This window comes from Humulus lupulus, chromosome 4, assembly GCF_963169125.1.
Source record: "Humulus lupulus chromosome 4, drHumLupu1.1, whole genome shotgun sequence".
Taxonomy (NCBI): Eukaryota; Viridiplantae; Streptophyta; class Magnoliopsida; order Rosales; family Cannabaceae; genus Humulus; species Humulus lupulus.
In genome coordinates this window covers 26502229-26519029 of record NC_084796.1, presented here as the reverse complement: position 1 = coordinate 26519029, position 16801 = coordinate 26502229, and the positions used below count along the sequence as shown (strand labels likewise).

General features: G+C 33.4%; 2 protein-coding genes across 4 annotated transcripts; one reads left to right on the top strand and one right to left on the bottom strand.

Annotated features, from left to right (window-relative positions):
* The first annotated feature begins 6904 nt into the window (after nucleotides 1-6904).
* LOC133830246 (large ribosomal subunit protein uL15x-like) lies at nucleotides 6905-7579 on the top strand. Its single transcript, XM_062260180.1, has one exon. It carries the CDS (start codon nucleotides 6964-6966, stop codon nucleotides 7402-7404), a length of 441 nt encoding a protein of 146 aa, XP_062116164.1. The 5' UTR covers nucleotides 6905-6963; the 3' UTR covers nucleotides 7405-7579.
* Nucleotides 7580-8188: 609 nt separating this feature from the next.
* Nucleotides 8189-12666, bottom strand: LOC133830245 (DEAD-box ATP-dependent RNA helicase 30-like). Of its 3 annotated transcripts, XM_062260179.1 has the most exons (10): nucleotides 12329-12663; nucleotides 11576-12198; nucleotides 11283-11462; nucleotides 11028-11189; nucleotides 10779-10933; nucleotides 10260-10352; nucleotides 10093-10178; nucleotides 9774-10000; nucleotides 8753-8986; nucleotides 8189-8654 (listed from the first exon to the last, which is right to left on the bottom strand). In XM_062260179.1, the coding sequence occupies exons 1-10, from the start codon at nucleotides 12382-12384 to the stop codon at nucleotides 8551-8553; spliced, it is 1920 nt and encodes a 639-aa protein (XP_062116163.1). In that variant the 5' UTR covers nucleotides 12385-12663; the 3' UTR covers nucleotides 8189-8550. The 3 variants fall into 3 exon arrangements, 1 of the variants encoding a protein (XP_062116163.1); XR_009891969.1 differs by lacking the exon at nucleotides 8189-8654 and having other exon boundaries at nucleotides 8789-8986; nucleotides 9067-10000; nucleotides 12329-12666; XR_009891968.1 differs by lacking the exon at nucleotides 8189-8654 and having other exon boundaries at nucleotides 8789-8986; nucleotides 9136-10000; nucleotides 12329-12666.
* Between the last annotated feature and the right edge of the window lie 4135 nt (nucleotides 12667-16801).

Below are 16801 nucleotides of genomic sequence, written 5' to 3'. Positions count from 1 at the left end.
CTGGGGCCGAACCACTATAAAAATATCGTGTTGTTATTACTTTTTGTCATTACGTTCTTCTCTACACATTCATTCATATCAAGCATATTCTGACTCCGTGTCAGTTGGCCAAATCCTGGGTCAACAGACATAATATTATGGGTTTATACTTTTTTGGACTTTGTGTTTTATCTCATTACTTGTTTGGTCCATGTATTTTGATAAATTACTTTTGGACCTTATGTTTTGTAAAATAGTTCAAATAGAACCATAAATCCGATTTTGGTCAAACTTTTCTCAACTGAAATTACAAATAATTCACCAAACTAACAATTCAGAATAAAAATAAATTCATTCTGCTTAAAAACTGTATTATTATATTCATTTTTTTTATCAAAATTGAGTTTATGAGTCTATTTGAACAATTTTACAAAATATAGAGTCCAAAAATGAATTTTTTAAAACATAGAGTCCAAACAGATAATCGAAAAAAATAGAGGGTATAAAAATATATAAACCCTAATATATTATTGATATAATTTAGTATGAATCTGAGACTAAATAAAGATATATTAAGTAGATAGTATTGCTTTGAAATGAGATTAGTACCTCATAAAAAAAATGTTGTGTTTGAAGCTCAATTTTGTATGTACGGTTTTGTGTGTAACTAAAAATTCGAACGAGGAGCCAGACCGACACACACCCACCCACCATCATCCGCATTATTCATGGCTGGTCTTGTCTCCATCACTGACCTACCAAACTAGCTACTTCAAATTCATATGTTGACATATTTTCACTAAATTACAAGCCTCTTATGCTATGTGTACTATCTACTTTATTGTCCAAATCTACTTTATTGTTTCCCCTACCTTTGTTCTACTGTATGATTTTACTCTTTGTTAGGATATCATTATCATTGTCATTATTATTATTATTTATTGAGAGTGATATTTTGACTTATTACATTAAATTTTTGATAAATACCAACTTTGATGATACTTCTAATCTCTTATATGTAATGTTGTATGCATGTATAATGTTTTTATAATAAGTTAGTACGTACAACTTTACTGATCAGTTATCACCTTTGCATTCCACTAAGTTGAAACAAGTATCTATCTAGCACAAAGGTTCTTTTTTTTTTTTGGCGATTCATTAATTTTTTTACTATTTAGTAATAGCACCTACTAAGGAATTTTCAAGAATAATAATGAATGCAAGACAAAAAAAGTCTTAATTTTTCTTTGAGAATTTTTAAAAAATATGACTTTTATACCATCAATGTGCAAAAATATGAGAGTCATACTTTTTTTAATTTGTATGGAAAATTTATTAAAAAAAAAGTTAAAATATGGAAACACAATTAGTAGCTAACTAAATATATGGAAATGTCACATTTTTTTTATCATAATTCTGTTTTCTTTGATTTTGAAGGTAATTTTTTTTATTTTTTTATTATTTCTTTTTTTTTTTCCTTACTTGTTTTTTCTTCCATTTTTTTCTTTTTTTTTTTTTTTCCTACCAATTTTTTTCTTTTTATTTTTTCATTCTTCTTCTTTCTTTTTTTTTTTCATTTTTATTCATTTATCTATTTTTTTTCTTTCATTTGTATTGTTTTGTTTTTTTTTTCATATTTTTCAGTTTTTTTTCATTATATTTTTTCTTCATTTTTGTATTTATTATTTTCTCATTCCATTTTTTTTCTTTTTTCGCACATATGAGCTTTTTTTTTCTTCTTCCATTTTTTAAAAAAAAATTTATAACCAATTTTTTCATTCATATTTTTTTTCTTTTCATTTTTCCATTATTTTTCTTCTTCTTCTTTTCATTCTTATTTATTCATCTATTTTTTTTCATTCATCATTTCTTTTGTTTTTTATTTTTTATTTTTGTACTTATTCTTTTCTCATTCTATTTCTTTTTTTTTTTCAATTTTTTCACACATATATTTTAAGATTATATAATTATTCTACTATTTTTTTATTTATTATCTTTTATTATTGTAATTTTTTTATAGTTTTTTCCACTATATGTAAAAAAAATTCAAATAAATTACTGTAACACTTATAGGAATACCAAAATTTGGAAAGAAAACTAATAAAAATATGAAAACATGAATGGGTAACTGGTTACCTTCACATTCTTTGTGTGTACATTTCTGAGGGTAACTGGTTACTTTCACGTTCTGGTGTGTGTATATTTATGATTTCTTTATGGTAACTAGTTACTTATGTTACTGAAATCATAGTTACTTCTTCTTCCTTTTTTAATGAAGTGTTCTTCCAATTTTTTCCTTCAAATTTGATGTTTCTTTTCATATTTAATATGAGTAACTCGTCACTCCTCTTAGATAACTGGTTACCTCTCTTATGGCAGAAAGTTACTCATCTTAGGATAACTGGTTACCCCTCCTGGTGCATGTTATTTAACCTAGCTCTATGATTTTTTTTTTAAGATCAATCAAGTAACTGGTTACCCTACCCAAAATTTGAAAAAAAAACATACAATCTTAAAAAAAATGTTTATAATAAATAAATAATAATTTTAAAAACAATTTATATTACAAAAAAAAAATTGCAAAACAACCAAAGAAAAATTTAATATAAAATTAGTAATATAAAAACAATATAAAAAACAAATAACCTAAAAAAATAATAATCAAATTACAAACATACCCTTCCAAATTTGATTAAGAGTAAAACTATGGCATAAACCAATTTTTATACAAAAATATGGGAAAATAAACCCATAAAAGTGAAAATTCTTAAAAAAAAGTCATAGATTAACCTTTTTTGAAAAAAAAATCATATTTTTGCACACTCTATTAAAAATCTCATATAAAGTATAATTTCCTCTTTTTCTATTAAAAAAACAAGTCACTATTTTAATGAAAGTTTTGAAAAAAAATTCACGGGCCATGACCCAGGGCCAGAAGACCCACAAAACCCAATAATAGCCATCAGAACAGAAAAGGTACAACTTTTTTTGTTTGAGAAATTATAGGAAATAGCCCAAAATAAAGTTATCAAGAAGCTAATGTCCTTATTTTTAAAATTGTAGATAAATGACCATTTTATATTGTTGATTACCTAAATTGCCATTTTTTATAATTTATTTATTTATTTAGGACTGTATGACTTTAATATAGTGGTATATGCATATTAGTTTTGTTTAATTAGTTTTTATTTTAAAGTTATATTGATTTTTTAAGTTTTTTATAGGTTGTTGGTATATTATTTTCCAATTAGTGTATATGTTTTTTGTGGTATGGTATATAATTTTTTTTTTTGTGATATTTACTTTCTATTTTATTATGCATAGTAGTAGTATATAATTTTGTATCATGGTATATACATTTTATTGGTAGTATATAACTTTGTTAGTATAGTATATACATTTTTTAGTAATAATTTTGTAAGTTTTGATGGTATATTATTTTTCAACTCAGTATATATATTTTGTGGTATGGTATATCATTCAATAACCCATAAAAAACGAAAAAAAATCAAAATAACTTTAAAATAAAAACTAATTAAACAAAATTAATATACATATACCATATTATTAAAATATTTAGAATAAAATAGTAATTTGTTAAAGGGTGTATTTGGTAATATGTAATATTAAATAGATGATTAGGTTATTTTACTACAAAATTAAAAGCATAGACATTTACTTACTTTCACACAATATTAAAAGTCATTTTGCATCATTTTTTTTTTTTTTTAAATCATATGTTTGGTTGAAAGAAAAGAAAAGTAATGAGCAATATAAATAGGTGATAAGAAAAAACTTAGAAGTAAAATTACAATTTAACAATTTTATATGAATTAAATTTTGAATTGAAGAAAAACGTAAATAAGTAATTTTAATTTAAATGTGTATAATAAAGATTTTCTTCTTACTTTTCTCTCTAATTTTGGAGAGAAAAATATTAGTGGGGTCTACTAGCTTGTTTTTCTTCCATTTACTTTTCTTTCCAGCAACATGTATTTTTTTCTTCTTCCCACTTCTCTCCGAACTTTCCTTTCTTCTACCAAACAGTATAAAAAGAAAAGAACAAAATGTATTACACTGATAAGACACAATATTATAATTATATTGTTTACTACATTTTCATATATTATATCACTTGAGCACTCCCATCCGGTGCTCTACTTCAACTTTTAAAATACCTCCAAAAAACACACATTTTTCTATTTTACCTCTAAGTTTTACATTTTACCATACATCAGATTCTCTATTTTTTTCTCTATATCATTTAAATATTATATTTTCAAACATTTTTTATTCATTTCAAATATTTTTTATAACTATCAATAATATCATAATATATTTTAATATTATAATATTGGGTTAAAGGATGAATAGTATACATTAAATATAGCTTGGTACTGTAGCTTTATGTAAAAATATTTGTAAAATACATCATCCAATGTATACACATTTTTGTTAGTTTTAGTTATTTTTTACATATTTTGGTAATATAACTCACCCAATGTGAGTGCTCTATAACATATCTCATAAGTAATTCTTATAGAATATTATTACGGACACTAAACTCGTAGCAATGCTCATTCTTATTACTCACCCTTTTCAATTTGGAACACTATAAATATATATATATATATTTATTTAAAGTAGTTTCATATAATACAAAACTGATATGACAAAATTAACCTAAAAATGATACAAAACTGAAAGCATTATACTTAATTAAAACATATAGCATTATTTCAAAATTATACAAAAATATGAAAAGTTTAATAGCATATAATTAAGTTAAAATTGAATAAGTCATATATTTTGAGAAAAGTTAAAATCCAATATTTATGTAAAGAAGTTTAAAAAAATATGTAATTTTGTATTTTTCTTTTTTTGGGCCAAGAGACAACTTAGTCCTAATTTGTTTTGGCAAAATTATACACCGTTTTGAAATATTTGAAATTACATTTTATATGAGATTTTTAATAGAGTGTTAAAAAATATGGCTTTTTTTAAAAAAAAAGTTAATCTATGACTTTTTTTTTTTAGATTTTCACTTTTATAGGTTTATTTTCTTATATTTTTGTATAAAAATTGGTTTATGCCATAGTTTTACTCTTAATCAAGTTTTTTAATTTGGAAGGACATGTTTGTAATTTGATTATTATTTTTTTAGCTTTTTTTTTATAACTAATTTTATATTAAATTTTTCTTTAGTTGTTTCGCAATTTTTTTTTTATATCAATTGTGTTTATTATTATTTTTATTTATTATAAATATTTTTTCCTTCTTTTTATATTGTATGTTTCTTTTTTCAAATCATGTGTAGGTTACCAGTTATTTGATTGATCTTTGACAATTATGTAAAAAAAAATTATAGAACTAGGTTAAATAACATGTACCAGGAGGAGTAACCAGTTATCCTGAGAGGAGTAACCTTCTGCTATAAAAGGGGTAACCAGTTATCATAAGACGGGTGACGGGTTACTCATATTAAATATGAAAAGAAACATCAAATTTGAATGGAAAAAAGGAAGAACACTTCATTAAAAATAGGAAGAAGTAACTATGATTTTAGTAATATAGGTAATCAGTTACCATAAAGAATCCAAAAATATACACACGCATCATAACGTGAAGGTAACTAGTTACCCCTAGAAATATACACACAAAAAACGTGAATGTAACCAGTTAACCCCAGAAATATACACACAAAGAACACGAAGGTAACAAGTTTCCATAAATCTGAAGATAGAAAAAAAAAAAACCAGATCCACCCTCTTTCTCTTCTCTCCCATCTTCATATAATTTTTTTTTTCTAGAATTGAATGTTTCCATCAGGGTAACTAGTTACCCATTCATGTTTTCATATTTTTATTAGTTTTCTTTCCAAATTTTGGTATTCCTATAAATGTTACAGTAAAAATAAAATGCTGAAAAAATTGATTTGAAAAAACTATAAAAAAATCACAATAATAAAAGATTATAAATAAATAAAATATTAAAATAATTATGTAATGTTAAAATATGTGTGAAAAAATGGGAAAAAAAAGAAAATTGAATGAGAAAAGAATAAGTACAAAAAAAGAAGGAAAAAAAAGGAAAGAAAACTAAAAAAATATGGAAAAAAAAACAAAACAAAAGAAATGATGAAGGACAAAAAATAGATAAATGAATAAAAATGAAAAGAAGAAGAATAAAGATAATGGAAAAATAGAAAGAAAAAAATATGAATGAAAAGATTGGTAGAAAAAAAAGGAAAAAATAGAAGAAGAAGAAAAAAAAGAGAAAAAAGCTCATGTGTGAAAAATGAAAAAAAAATGGAAGGAGAAAATAATAAATACAAAAATAAAATAAAAAAAAGAAAATCGACAAAAAAAGAAAAATTAAATAAAAAAAATAGATAAATGAATAAAAATGAAAATAAGAAGAAGAAGAATGGAAAAATAGAAAAATAGAAAAAATAAAAAGAATAAAGAAAAAAATTGGTAGAAAAAAAGAAAAATGAAAAAATATAAGAACAAATAAGTAAATAAAAAAAGAAAGAAAAAATAATTGAAAAATAATTAAAAAATATAGGAAAAAATAAAAAAAAAATTGAAAAAAATAAAATAAAATAACTTTCAAAATCAAAAAAAATATAACTATAATAAAAATGTGGCATTTTCATATTTTAATTAGCAACTAATTATGTTTCCCATACTTTAATTTGATCTTTAATAAATTTCCACATATAAATAAAAAAAGTATAATCCCCGTATAATTATTATATTTTTGCAAATTAATGGTATAAAAGACATATTTTTAAAAATTCCCTTTGCAATATAGCACTAGACAAATGGGCCACAATTTGGTCCAACCATTCATCCCAAAAGCAAAGCCCAGACCATAACGACTCCCAACAATTTCCCTATAAAGGTGAAAAACCCTAGCTTCCCCGTCCTTTGCCGCATAGGGTTTGGTTGCAGGAGGGTTCGAAATCTCGAGGAGGAGAAGATGACTACCCGATTCAAGAAGAACCGCAAGAAGAGAGGCCACGTCAGTGCCGGGCATGGACGAGTGGGGAAGCACAGGAAGCATCCCGGAGGAAGAGGTAACGCCGGAGGCATGCACCACCACCGGATCCTGTTCGACAAGTACCATCCTGGGTACTTCGGCAAGGTCGGAATGAGGTACTTCCACAAGCTCAGAAACAAGTTCTACTGCCCCATTGTCAACATCGACAAGCTCTGGTCTATGGTCCCTCAAGAGATCAAGGACAAGGCCACCAAGGACAACGTGCCTATGATCGATGTCTCTCAATTCGGCTATTTCAAGGTCTTGGGCAAAGGGACCCTCCCAGAGGATCGGCCCTTCGTCGTTAAGGCCAAGCTCATTTCCAAGATTGCAGAGAAGAAGATCAAGGAGGCTGGTGGTGCTGTCGTTTTGACGGCTTAGGTTGTCGTTTTGAGAGCTATAAGTCGGCCTTTCCCTTTTTCTTTGAATGTTTTTAATTTGCTTTTTTGAGCTTTAATATTTTTACATTGGGTTAGTTTAAATTTGATCTTTTTTGTCACATTTGGACCGGTTATTGATAACATATTTAATGGGAAATGTTATAGATTTAATACTATTATGCGTTTTTTTCTTCCTACTTCCTGGTATGAATTTTCTTATTGTTATCCTTTTAGAAGCTTTTTAGTGATTAACTCTTAGTTCAGTGGTAGGAAGAATAGTCTAATGTAGCTTTACATGTAAACATACTAATTGAAGGTGAAGCTTTAGTTGATGGTGCCATGTATGAATAAGGTTTATCAAGGGTTAGTTTGTAAGAAATGCTTCTTTGTGGCTATATCATTTTGGTTTTGAGATTAGTGTTCATTTTTATTGACTATGTATTTGGTCTAGAGAATTCGGAATGTAGTTTAAAAATCTGAAATCCCATGTTGTAGCTTTTGTGGTTTGATTTATTGAAACCAACCAACTTGGTGGTTATTTCATTTTGACCTAGTGTAGTTATTTCATTTATTATCAATCTGAGATTTCCCTTTTGCCGATTTGGTGTATTTACCCTAGCGTGACTGGGCAAATAATTTGCCAATGTAAGATACAAGCTGGTTAATATAAAGGCCAGTTGCCGATATCAGTACACTGCCTCTTTGTAATTTTAAAATAAAAGCGATAGTATTCATTACAGATTTGATGCTAGAGGTATTGCAAATAATTAAATAAATCCAGTTCATATGCAAACCATAATTTTGACAGACATTTCCATTGTCAACTAAAAATTCATATCGTATTGAAATATATCCCTTCCTCTCTAACAAGTCAATTTTCTCAGAATTGTTCATACTGGATGATGACTTGAGGCACATACTGCAAAACCTAAAAATGAACAAACATAACTTTTGAACTGTAAAATTTAATTCGAGTATGTATGGCTACATAGCTACAACTTGTGTCAGTAAAGAGTTGTGTTCTCTTTGATGGCTTCAGAGATAGGCCGCAAAAGTGATTGAGCGGCAGTTCCCTTGCACCATCACACAACATGTTTCTTTTAGATGGAGGACGGGGCCAAGTTAGCAGCAAAACTAGACAAACAAACTACCATTGTCTTCTATTTCCGAGAGGAATGTTATTTGATCCAGATATCAAAGCTCGATTGCCAAACCCACCTCGTCCTCTTGAGCGGAAGTTTCCTCCTGAACCTAGCAAAACATAAACAAGACAACAGATAAGCAAGTTGTGACTTTCAATTCTACACCCCAAAACTACATTCCAAAAGAGAGCCAATTTAGCAAGTCACCTCCATGGCCAGAACCAGATGATCGGGCCATTGCAGACAGTGCGGGACTCACTATCTGACCTGCTTCCTGCAGGATCTTAATCAATTCCCGAGCATATTTCACATTAGCCTGCGTAAAAAACGTGAAGGCAGTTCCCTTAGCTCCTGCGCGACCAGTTCGGCCGATCCTGTGGACATAGTCCTCGAGGCTTGACGGGAAATCATAATTGATCACAAGTTTTATGTCCTTCACATCTACAACCAACAAAAACAAGGGTTAGGCATGACAAAATAAAGGTGGTAAGTCACAAGACAAGGAGAAAACTGCAAACAACCTTATCCCTGCACCCTAAGATCAGTAGATCAAATTTAAGATAACACATTCATCGTACAAATGTGCCCACCTTAACGTTGCAGGGATAAGGAGCAGCTTCACCACCACCACTTCCATATCCAAAAAATCAATAAGCATGTGTGAGTCAACCGGGCTGCAGAAATAACCAGCTCCAAACAGTGGATGGGCACCGCAAAGTTCATTTTATCTAAACACCAGATAATTGGTATCAATACCATTCAGCACCTCCAGGTATAGAACTAGTTCAAACTCACAAAGGTAGCCACATAAACCATCTTACAACAAATGACTTTCCTTGTGGCAACTATGACTATGGTAATATATGGCCTCAACATTTATACTAATGCCCAATGCAGATAAATCAAACTTTTCCATCAAGGGCAACGTCAATGAACCATAAGAAAGATTAGATATGCTAGCACTGGACTACGATAAAGTTCCTAAAGAACAGGAGAAAGTCTTACTGCCTCCAATGAAACTCATAGATTGCTTGCTCAGGTTAAAAGCAAGGTGCCAACAGACGAAGTAAACTACAAGCAGTCATAGTTGCCGTATATAAATACCCTGCCTTTGCACCCAACCACAATTTATATTCTCAGGAAACTGGACAGCAGCCGGCGACTCGCTTATCTTGGAAAAATCAAGACTTAAATGAAACAAAAGACTCCTAAAACACATTGATCCTACCAAGACCCCGTGCAGCCACATCAGTGGCAGTCATTATAGGGCTTCTGCCATTCTTAAATTCAGCAAGGACCCAGTCCCTTTCGGTCTGGTTTTTGTCACCGTGGATGGATAGAGCAGGCCACCCATCCATTCTCAATTGCCTTGTTACTTGGTCACATCCTTTCTTTGTCTCAATAAATATCAAAATCTTACTCCCATCCATCACTTCTTTAAGAAGTTTTATCAGCCTGCACAAATGAGCAAGTTGCCATTAAAACTGCAAAGGCTAAAACAAGAGCCTTTTTTTCCCTTATGAAGTATTGCCAGGCTAAAAACAAACCTATTGTATTTCTCCATATCAGTCATAACTTCAACAATTTGGTTAATAGATTGATTTGCTTTCAAGTTTGTTGATCCAATGACTACCTAGAAAATAAAAAAAGAAATCAAGGCATAAAAGAAGAATCAAAATTTGTACATGTCCTCTCCAAGTTAAAATCAACAGACCTTATAGGGATTGCGCAGAAACTGCCTTGCTAGGACTTCAACCTCCCTTGGCCATGTGGCACTCCAGTACAATGTCTGTCTATCTGGCCGGATCTATGGTAAAAACACAATAGGTTAACTGCAGTTTAAAAGATGTTCGTGTCCTAGCGGAAAGTGGCACAATGATCTATGGCCATATTATGAATTAATAAATAAAAATATTTTAGAGCCATGCAGTCCAATCTATAATTTGCGACTCTGATTTCAATTAGTTTGATCACCAAAAAAGTATGTATGTAGTGCCACTTCATGGGAAAACTGGATCTACAATATCACTACTGTAGGAACATAAACATTAGAATACTTTATAACGTATTTAGAGGTAAAATAAGAGTTAAGATAAAATTTCTATTTTCAATTCATAGATTAAGGAGAGGAAAAGATATATTGACACATATGAACTATGGTAATGTAGATAAGACCTAAAATAAAACCCGTAAAAGGCAACTTTCAATAAAAATGAATAGAAGAAAGCCATACCTGCGCCACAATTTTCCGTATCTGAGGCTCAAATCCCATGTCCAACATCCGATCAGCCTCATCCAATACAAGGTAAGTCACTCTTCGCAAATTTGTGTGCTGAGCTTCCAACATATCAATCAGTCGACCGGGTGTAGCAATGACAATCTCAACCCCTGAAAAAAGTTAAGAGCCATTATGTTCCACTAAGAGTGAATCAGTACACATAACCTTCCACAAGTTCCATAATATGCAATATGTTATTGTTACCTCTTTTAAGATCTCGAATTTGAGGTCCTTTTGGAGCACCACCATATATGCAAGTACTCCTAACACTGGCACGCAAACCAAACTTCACAACTTCTTCTTGAATTTGAACGGCCAATTCCCTAGTAGGTGCTATTACTAATACAATAGGACCTTCACCGTAAGCTGAAAAATGTACAGAAGAAATCAACATATAATAAATTACTTGGTAGATACAAAACCCGTCTACATGTCCAGATCATGTAATGAATTCTTTACCTAATCGAGGTTGAGCGCTGACATGAACCAAAGCTGGTAGCAGATACGCCAAAGTTTTACCGGAACCAGTCTCAGCAATGCCAATTAAATCCCTACCCTTGAGAGCCATTGGCCATCCTTGGGCCTGAATTGCTGTTGGTTCCGCAAAGCCCAACTTTGCAATTACCTCAAGACAATAATCTAACATAACAAGAATATATCAATATATAAGCGGAAACTATAATCATAAAAAAGTTGATACCAGCAAGAATATAACACTCAATGATATTCACTGGTTTACGGGGAGAAATTACCAGGAATATTAGCTTCCTCAAACATCCGAATTGGCTTCGGGACATCGTGCCCTTCAACAGTGATTTCCCGCCTTGAACGGTAGAGCATTACTTCATGCTCTGACATTGCCCTGACTGAAGGACTCTCAATGTAGAAATTCTTCTCAAAAGGAACTAAATTTCCAAAATCCTGTCTAGGAAGGGCCACGTTATCCAATTCCCCTCTCGAGGGAGCACTAAATCTGCCTCCTCTTCCACCACCACGGCCATCGAAACCTCTCCCACCACCACGCCCACCAGAAGACCCAAAACTCTCACCACGACCACCACCATAACTCTTACCCCCTGTCCCGGCGTCATCAAAACTCCTACTTCCTCCAAATCTATCGCCACCTCGACTGCCCGAGTCAAAACCCCTTCCCCGTCCTCCTCCACCGCGGCCTCCACCTCGACCCATATCAAACCGACTAGCAGGGGGCTGAAACGGCGGATACCCATTGATATTTCCAGCATTGGGCACTGATCCAGAAACCCCTCTTCCAGCCGAGCCTCCGTACGAAACTGGACCTCCGAGGCGGCCATAACTCGGTCCCGGGCCTCCCATACCAGGTCCCGTTGCCGCCTGAGTCGGGCCGATAAGGTCACTACACAAAATTAAGAAAAACAATTTAAGCATACATATATTTTAAGAAAAAAGACTAAGCAATTTGAACCGACTACCATAGAAAATAAGAGGAAGATCTGACTCAAAGCTAGGTTGAAAGTAGCACGTACCTTCGCCGGTCTCTGTAGGAGCTCGGATCCGCGAGTCTGTGGTCGTAGTGGTTCATCGTTTAGGGTTTTGGTCTCTCCTAGGGTTTCAGAAACTTGATAACACAGCAAGTAAGTTCTACAATTTCTCTGTTAATCCTAAAAAATATATATAACTTACTTGAAACAATGCAAAATAATATTATAAATATAAAGAATTTAATTTATTTATTGTATTTAAAATGGGTTTTTTTTGGTGCGTTTGGTTGGCCGGAAAATAGTATTTCCCGGCTGGAGAGAGACGAGGAAGAGTGAAAGGAAGGAAAGAGAGAAAGGAAAAGGAAATTATGGGACAGTTTTTTGCCCGCGCTTTTGATGTTACTTGCTACTGCTTAATACTAATGGGCCTTGTACATAAGAGTCGGTTGCCCTGCCCGGCCCAGCCCGGCCCACTCAACTTCAGTCCAATCCAGATATTTTTGTCAAAATGACACTGTACTTCTCTAAATATCCCAAATAACGTTCTTTATTAAACTTTTTGTTTCTTCAATAAATTAGGTCACACCTTTGAGATAAAAACAATAAATTAGGTCACATTTACACCCCGCACAAAATTAGGCATTATAATACTAATATTTCATTACTTTCTTATTCACTTCATCACTATCACCTTCATTAAGATCTCTTCCACGGATACCATTTGTCATCTTACTCATTGTGTCCAATAATTAAAAAGTGTTACGTGTTAATTATCTAACTACATTTGTATTTGAGTTTAAATAATGATTATTAATAGTTGTACAAACTAAAAATACATACTTATATATTGTTATCTGTGAATTTTAGCCGCATGATTTAGGAAATTGATATTGCATGTGACAAATAAATATAGTGATATGGAACTGAATCTGGTCAGATGGTAAATAAAGCCACAATCTGATCAACACAGAAAATGATGCATACAGATTTGTAGAGCACTTGAGAGTTGATCGGATGTTTTTTTTTTATGTTGGATGCGTTACACATTTAGGAGTAGTTAAGGCTTATCTACATCATTTAAAATGTTACAACTTGCTTTTGCATGTTTTTACGAACTTAATTATTTATTTGAGTTTAAATGCAACAATAAGGGCCATAACAAAAATCTGACTGGTTAAGTTTGATTGAAAAGACAATCTTAGCTCACAAATGGAGGACATGTTGCACATCAACACAGAGGACTTGACCATGGTGCTAGAGCCTCATGACTACAACAATGAGGCAACACTTGAAGAACCTTGCTTGGGAAAATCTATTAAAAAGCAAGAATATCAAAAAGCATCATTGTTGCATCACTGAAGATAGCATGGAGCAACATCAGATGCTAGAAATGGAAGGAACTAAACCAAGGTATACGAGAGTTCACTTTCACTTCCATAGAGGATGCGAATGGAATTCAGAATAGAAGAACATGGAATGTTAGCGGATGTTTGTTGGTCATCATGCCTTGGCCGTGCTAGCTTGCCTTTTCATAGGTAAACTTCGACAGAACCCCCATTTGGGTCCAGGTGTCGGAAGTCCCACTCGGTTTCTGGACTGTAAACAACTTGGAGAAGATCGCTGCCAAAGTTGCCCATGTTTATGAGATACTAGAGAATGCTCAAGCACATTTCAATTTTGGCACCCTCCCATTCAAAGCAGTGGTAGAGGTAAATAAACCACTTTTTGCTGGTTTCTTCCTGAAAAGAGATGGTATCAAGAACCTATGGCTACAATTCAAATATGAGAAACTTCCACGCCTCTACTTCAAATGTTGCATGAACGAAGATTTTGCTTCAAGAATCCAGTCACCGTCAAAGATACAAGTGGTTCCATATACCCAAATTTTGGGGAATGGCTAGAAGCAGAAGCCATCGACCAATCCACTTTTAAATCTCCCACACCAAAGTGGTTCAGGGATTGGATCACCATCAAACAAACAGCATAACTGTAATGTCCCAAATTACCTAATAAGGCTTAGGGCCTTTGTTAGGGGGCCAGAATGGCCAATTATGGAAATTATGTGATTATGTGGTAATATGCATGATTATGTGAGTTGTATTATTATATGACTGTATTTGCATGCATGTGGGCCCGTTTCTTATTAGAAGGGAATTTTCGTAATTTTGGCCCATTGAGAGCATATTTGTGTGTATATGGATTGAGATTACATTATTATGTGGATGTATTTGGATTATTCGACACGAGGCGATCCTAGCGAGCAAAGTAACGGTTTGGTCAAATATCGGGCTCGGGGTGAGCCTAGGGGTAATTTGGTAATTTAGTACATTACCGGGATCGGGTAATGGGGAAATTATTTGGTAATATTTGAGGATGTTGGAAATAACGGGAATTGTGAGACGTTAATTATGATTAATGGGGTATGTGGCAAATGACAAATTTACCCTTGAGGGCTTAAGAGGGCAAGGCTTAGGCTAAGGGGCAATATGGTCATTTTGGTGCCAAATTAGTGACTTAGTCACTATTCCCTTCAGCAAGAGGAAACCCCAAAAACAGAACAAACTCTTCCTCAAATTTCTCTCTCCCTCTCTCTCTCTCTCTCTCTTTTTCTTTATTCTTGGTTTGATTTTTTGAGGAAATTAATGGAAAACTTAAGCTTGGATTGAAGGCTTGAGTTTGGGGCATGATTAGTTGTAGATAGGAGGACATAGTCACAGCTGAGGTAAGCTTCAATTCTTGTTTTAAGTGAATTCTGTTTTGGTTTTGAGTGTTCTTGAGCTTTGAAGCTCAAGGTCTTTAATTTGAGTATTTGGTGGAGGTTTTGAGTGTGATAAGCTTGGGTTTTGTTGAGGGTGGTGTATTGATGAGGTTTTGAGGTTAAATTGTGAGTTTGGATGGTGTTTAGATGAGGTTTTGATGACTTGAACTCAGGGGAAAACATAGGGGAAAACCAGAGAATTCTGGGCTGTAGGGATGGCGCCCCAACACTGTCCTTGGCGCCCCAGTGCTAGGCAGGGGAAGCCAAATGGTGGCTCTCTGACTTGGATGGCGCCCCAATGTTGTCCTTGGTGCCCCAGAGCTAGTCCAGTTTCAGCAAAGCCTACTTTTAGGGCTTGGGAGGACTTTGGGGGCTCGGGGGATGGTTCCATCATCCTGTTGGGTGGGATTGTAGTCCCGAGAGCTGGGGAGTGGGCTCAAAGTTTGTTTTTAAGGATTGAATCTTATGAGATTATTATTTATGGTTGTGACTAGGTTACCGTTAGGGCTCGAGAGAGGATCGTGCTCAAGGGTCGTTTATATATAACTTGTGCTTGGACTAAAGGTAAGAAAGCTACACCCAGTATGTGATACATGTGATTATGGCTTGACCCAAATTATTGAACTGGAATATAAATAGGGCATGAACGCCTGGGAATGTGCATGATTATGACTATGCTTGTGATTATTGATTAAGCATGTTGAATGCTTTGTATATGGATATTTGGTATATGATATATGCCTGTCTGCATTATCTGATTGAGGAAGACTTAACTTATGAGTCAATGACGACAATAACACACTGAGCGCTGGTTGAAAAGCATTGACTTATGAGTCAAGGGTGGCAATAGCACATTGAGCGTTGGTCATTTTGGTTAATTTAACCGCGAGCGCATCTTACGCTTGTCCGACCTATTGGTCGTGGAAAACTAAGGTGCCAGATACGCTGAGCCAGCTCCAAGGCTGGTTATACAAAGGATAGGGCAACAAGCCCCAGGATGACTTATTAGTCCCATATCCTAGTGATGGGCCCCAGACTTTACTTATGAGTTAAGAATGACATTAGCACGCTGAGTGCCGGTCGAAAACATTGACTTATGAGTCAAGAACGAAATTATCACGCTGAGTGCTGATCGAAAAGCATTGACTTATAAGTCAATGGCGGCAATGGCGCGCTGAGCACTGATCGATATGGTTATGCCTAATCAGGAGCATGACATACGCTTGACTGACCTATTAGTCATGGAAAGCTAAGGTGCTAGGTACGCTGAGCTAGCTCCAAGGCTGGTTATACAGAGGATAGGGCAAAGGGCCCCGGGGTGACTCGTTATTCCCATATTCTAGGGCGCTGAGCCCTAGTATGATTTAATAATCATCAATTAGGGTGCTGAGCCCCAATGTGATTTATTAATCATGTATTAGGGTGTTGGGCCCCAATATGATTCAATAATAATGTATTTTGGGCATCGGACCTCGGTATGATTCATTGATCATTTATCTTGGGCTATTGGCCCTTTATGACGTTGTAGTCATTTATATGAATGGTATGCATGCATGAGTAGAGTTATTACTGCTAGGCATACTTATTATGATTTGGCAATATGTTATTAAATGCTTATGAGCATGTTTAACTTTTCTTGCTGAGCCTTGGCTCATGGGTGCTTTGTGGTGCAGGTTAGGGGAAAAGAAAGCTGGACCATCCTTGAGTTAGAGGGCTTAGGTGACAATGTGTACATATGTCGCTGTTCAACCACCATGGCT

Bases quoted from the DNA above. Each gene is read 5' to 3' on its own strand.
- LOC133830246 (XM_062260180.1), top strand. From the start codon at position 6,964: ATGACTACCCGATTCAAGAAGAACCGCAAGAAGAGAGGCCACGTCAGT.
- LOC133830245 (XM_062260179.1), bottom strand. From the start codon at position 12,384: ATGAACCACTACGACCACAGACTCGCGGATCCGAGCTCCTACAGAGAC. The intron at 10,353-10,778 runs GTATGGCTTTCT...TTTTTACCATAG, and splicing joins TACGGAAAATTGTGGCGCAG to ATCCGGCCAGATAGACAGAC. The intron at 8,655-8,752 runs GTGACTTGCTAA...ATGTTTTGCTAG, and splicing joins ATCTGGTTCTGGCCATGGAG to GTTCAGGAGGAAACTTCCGC.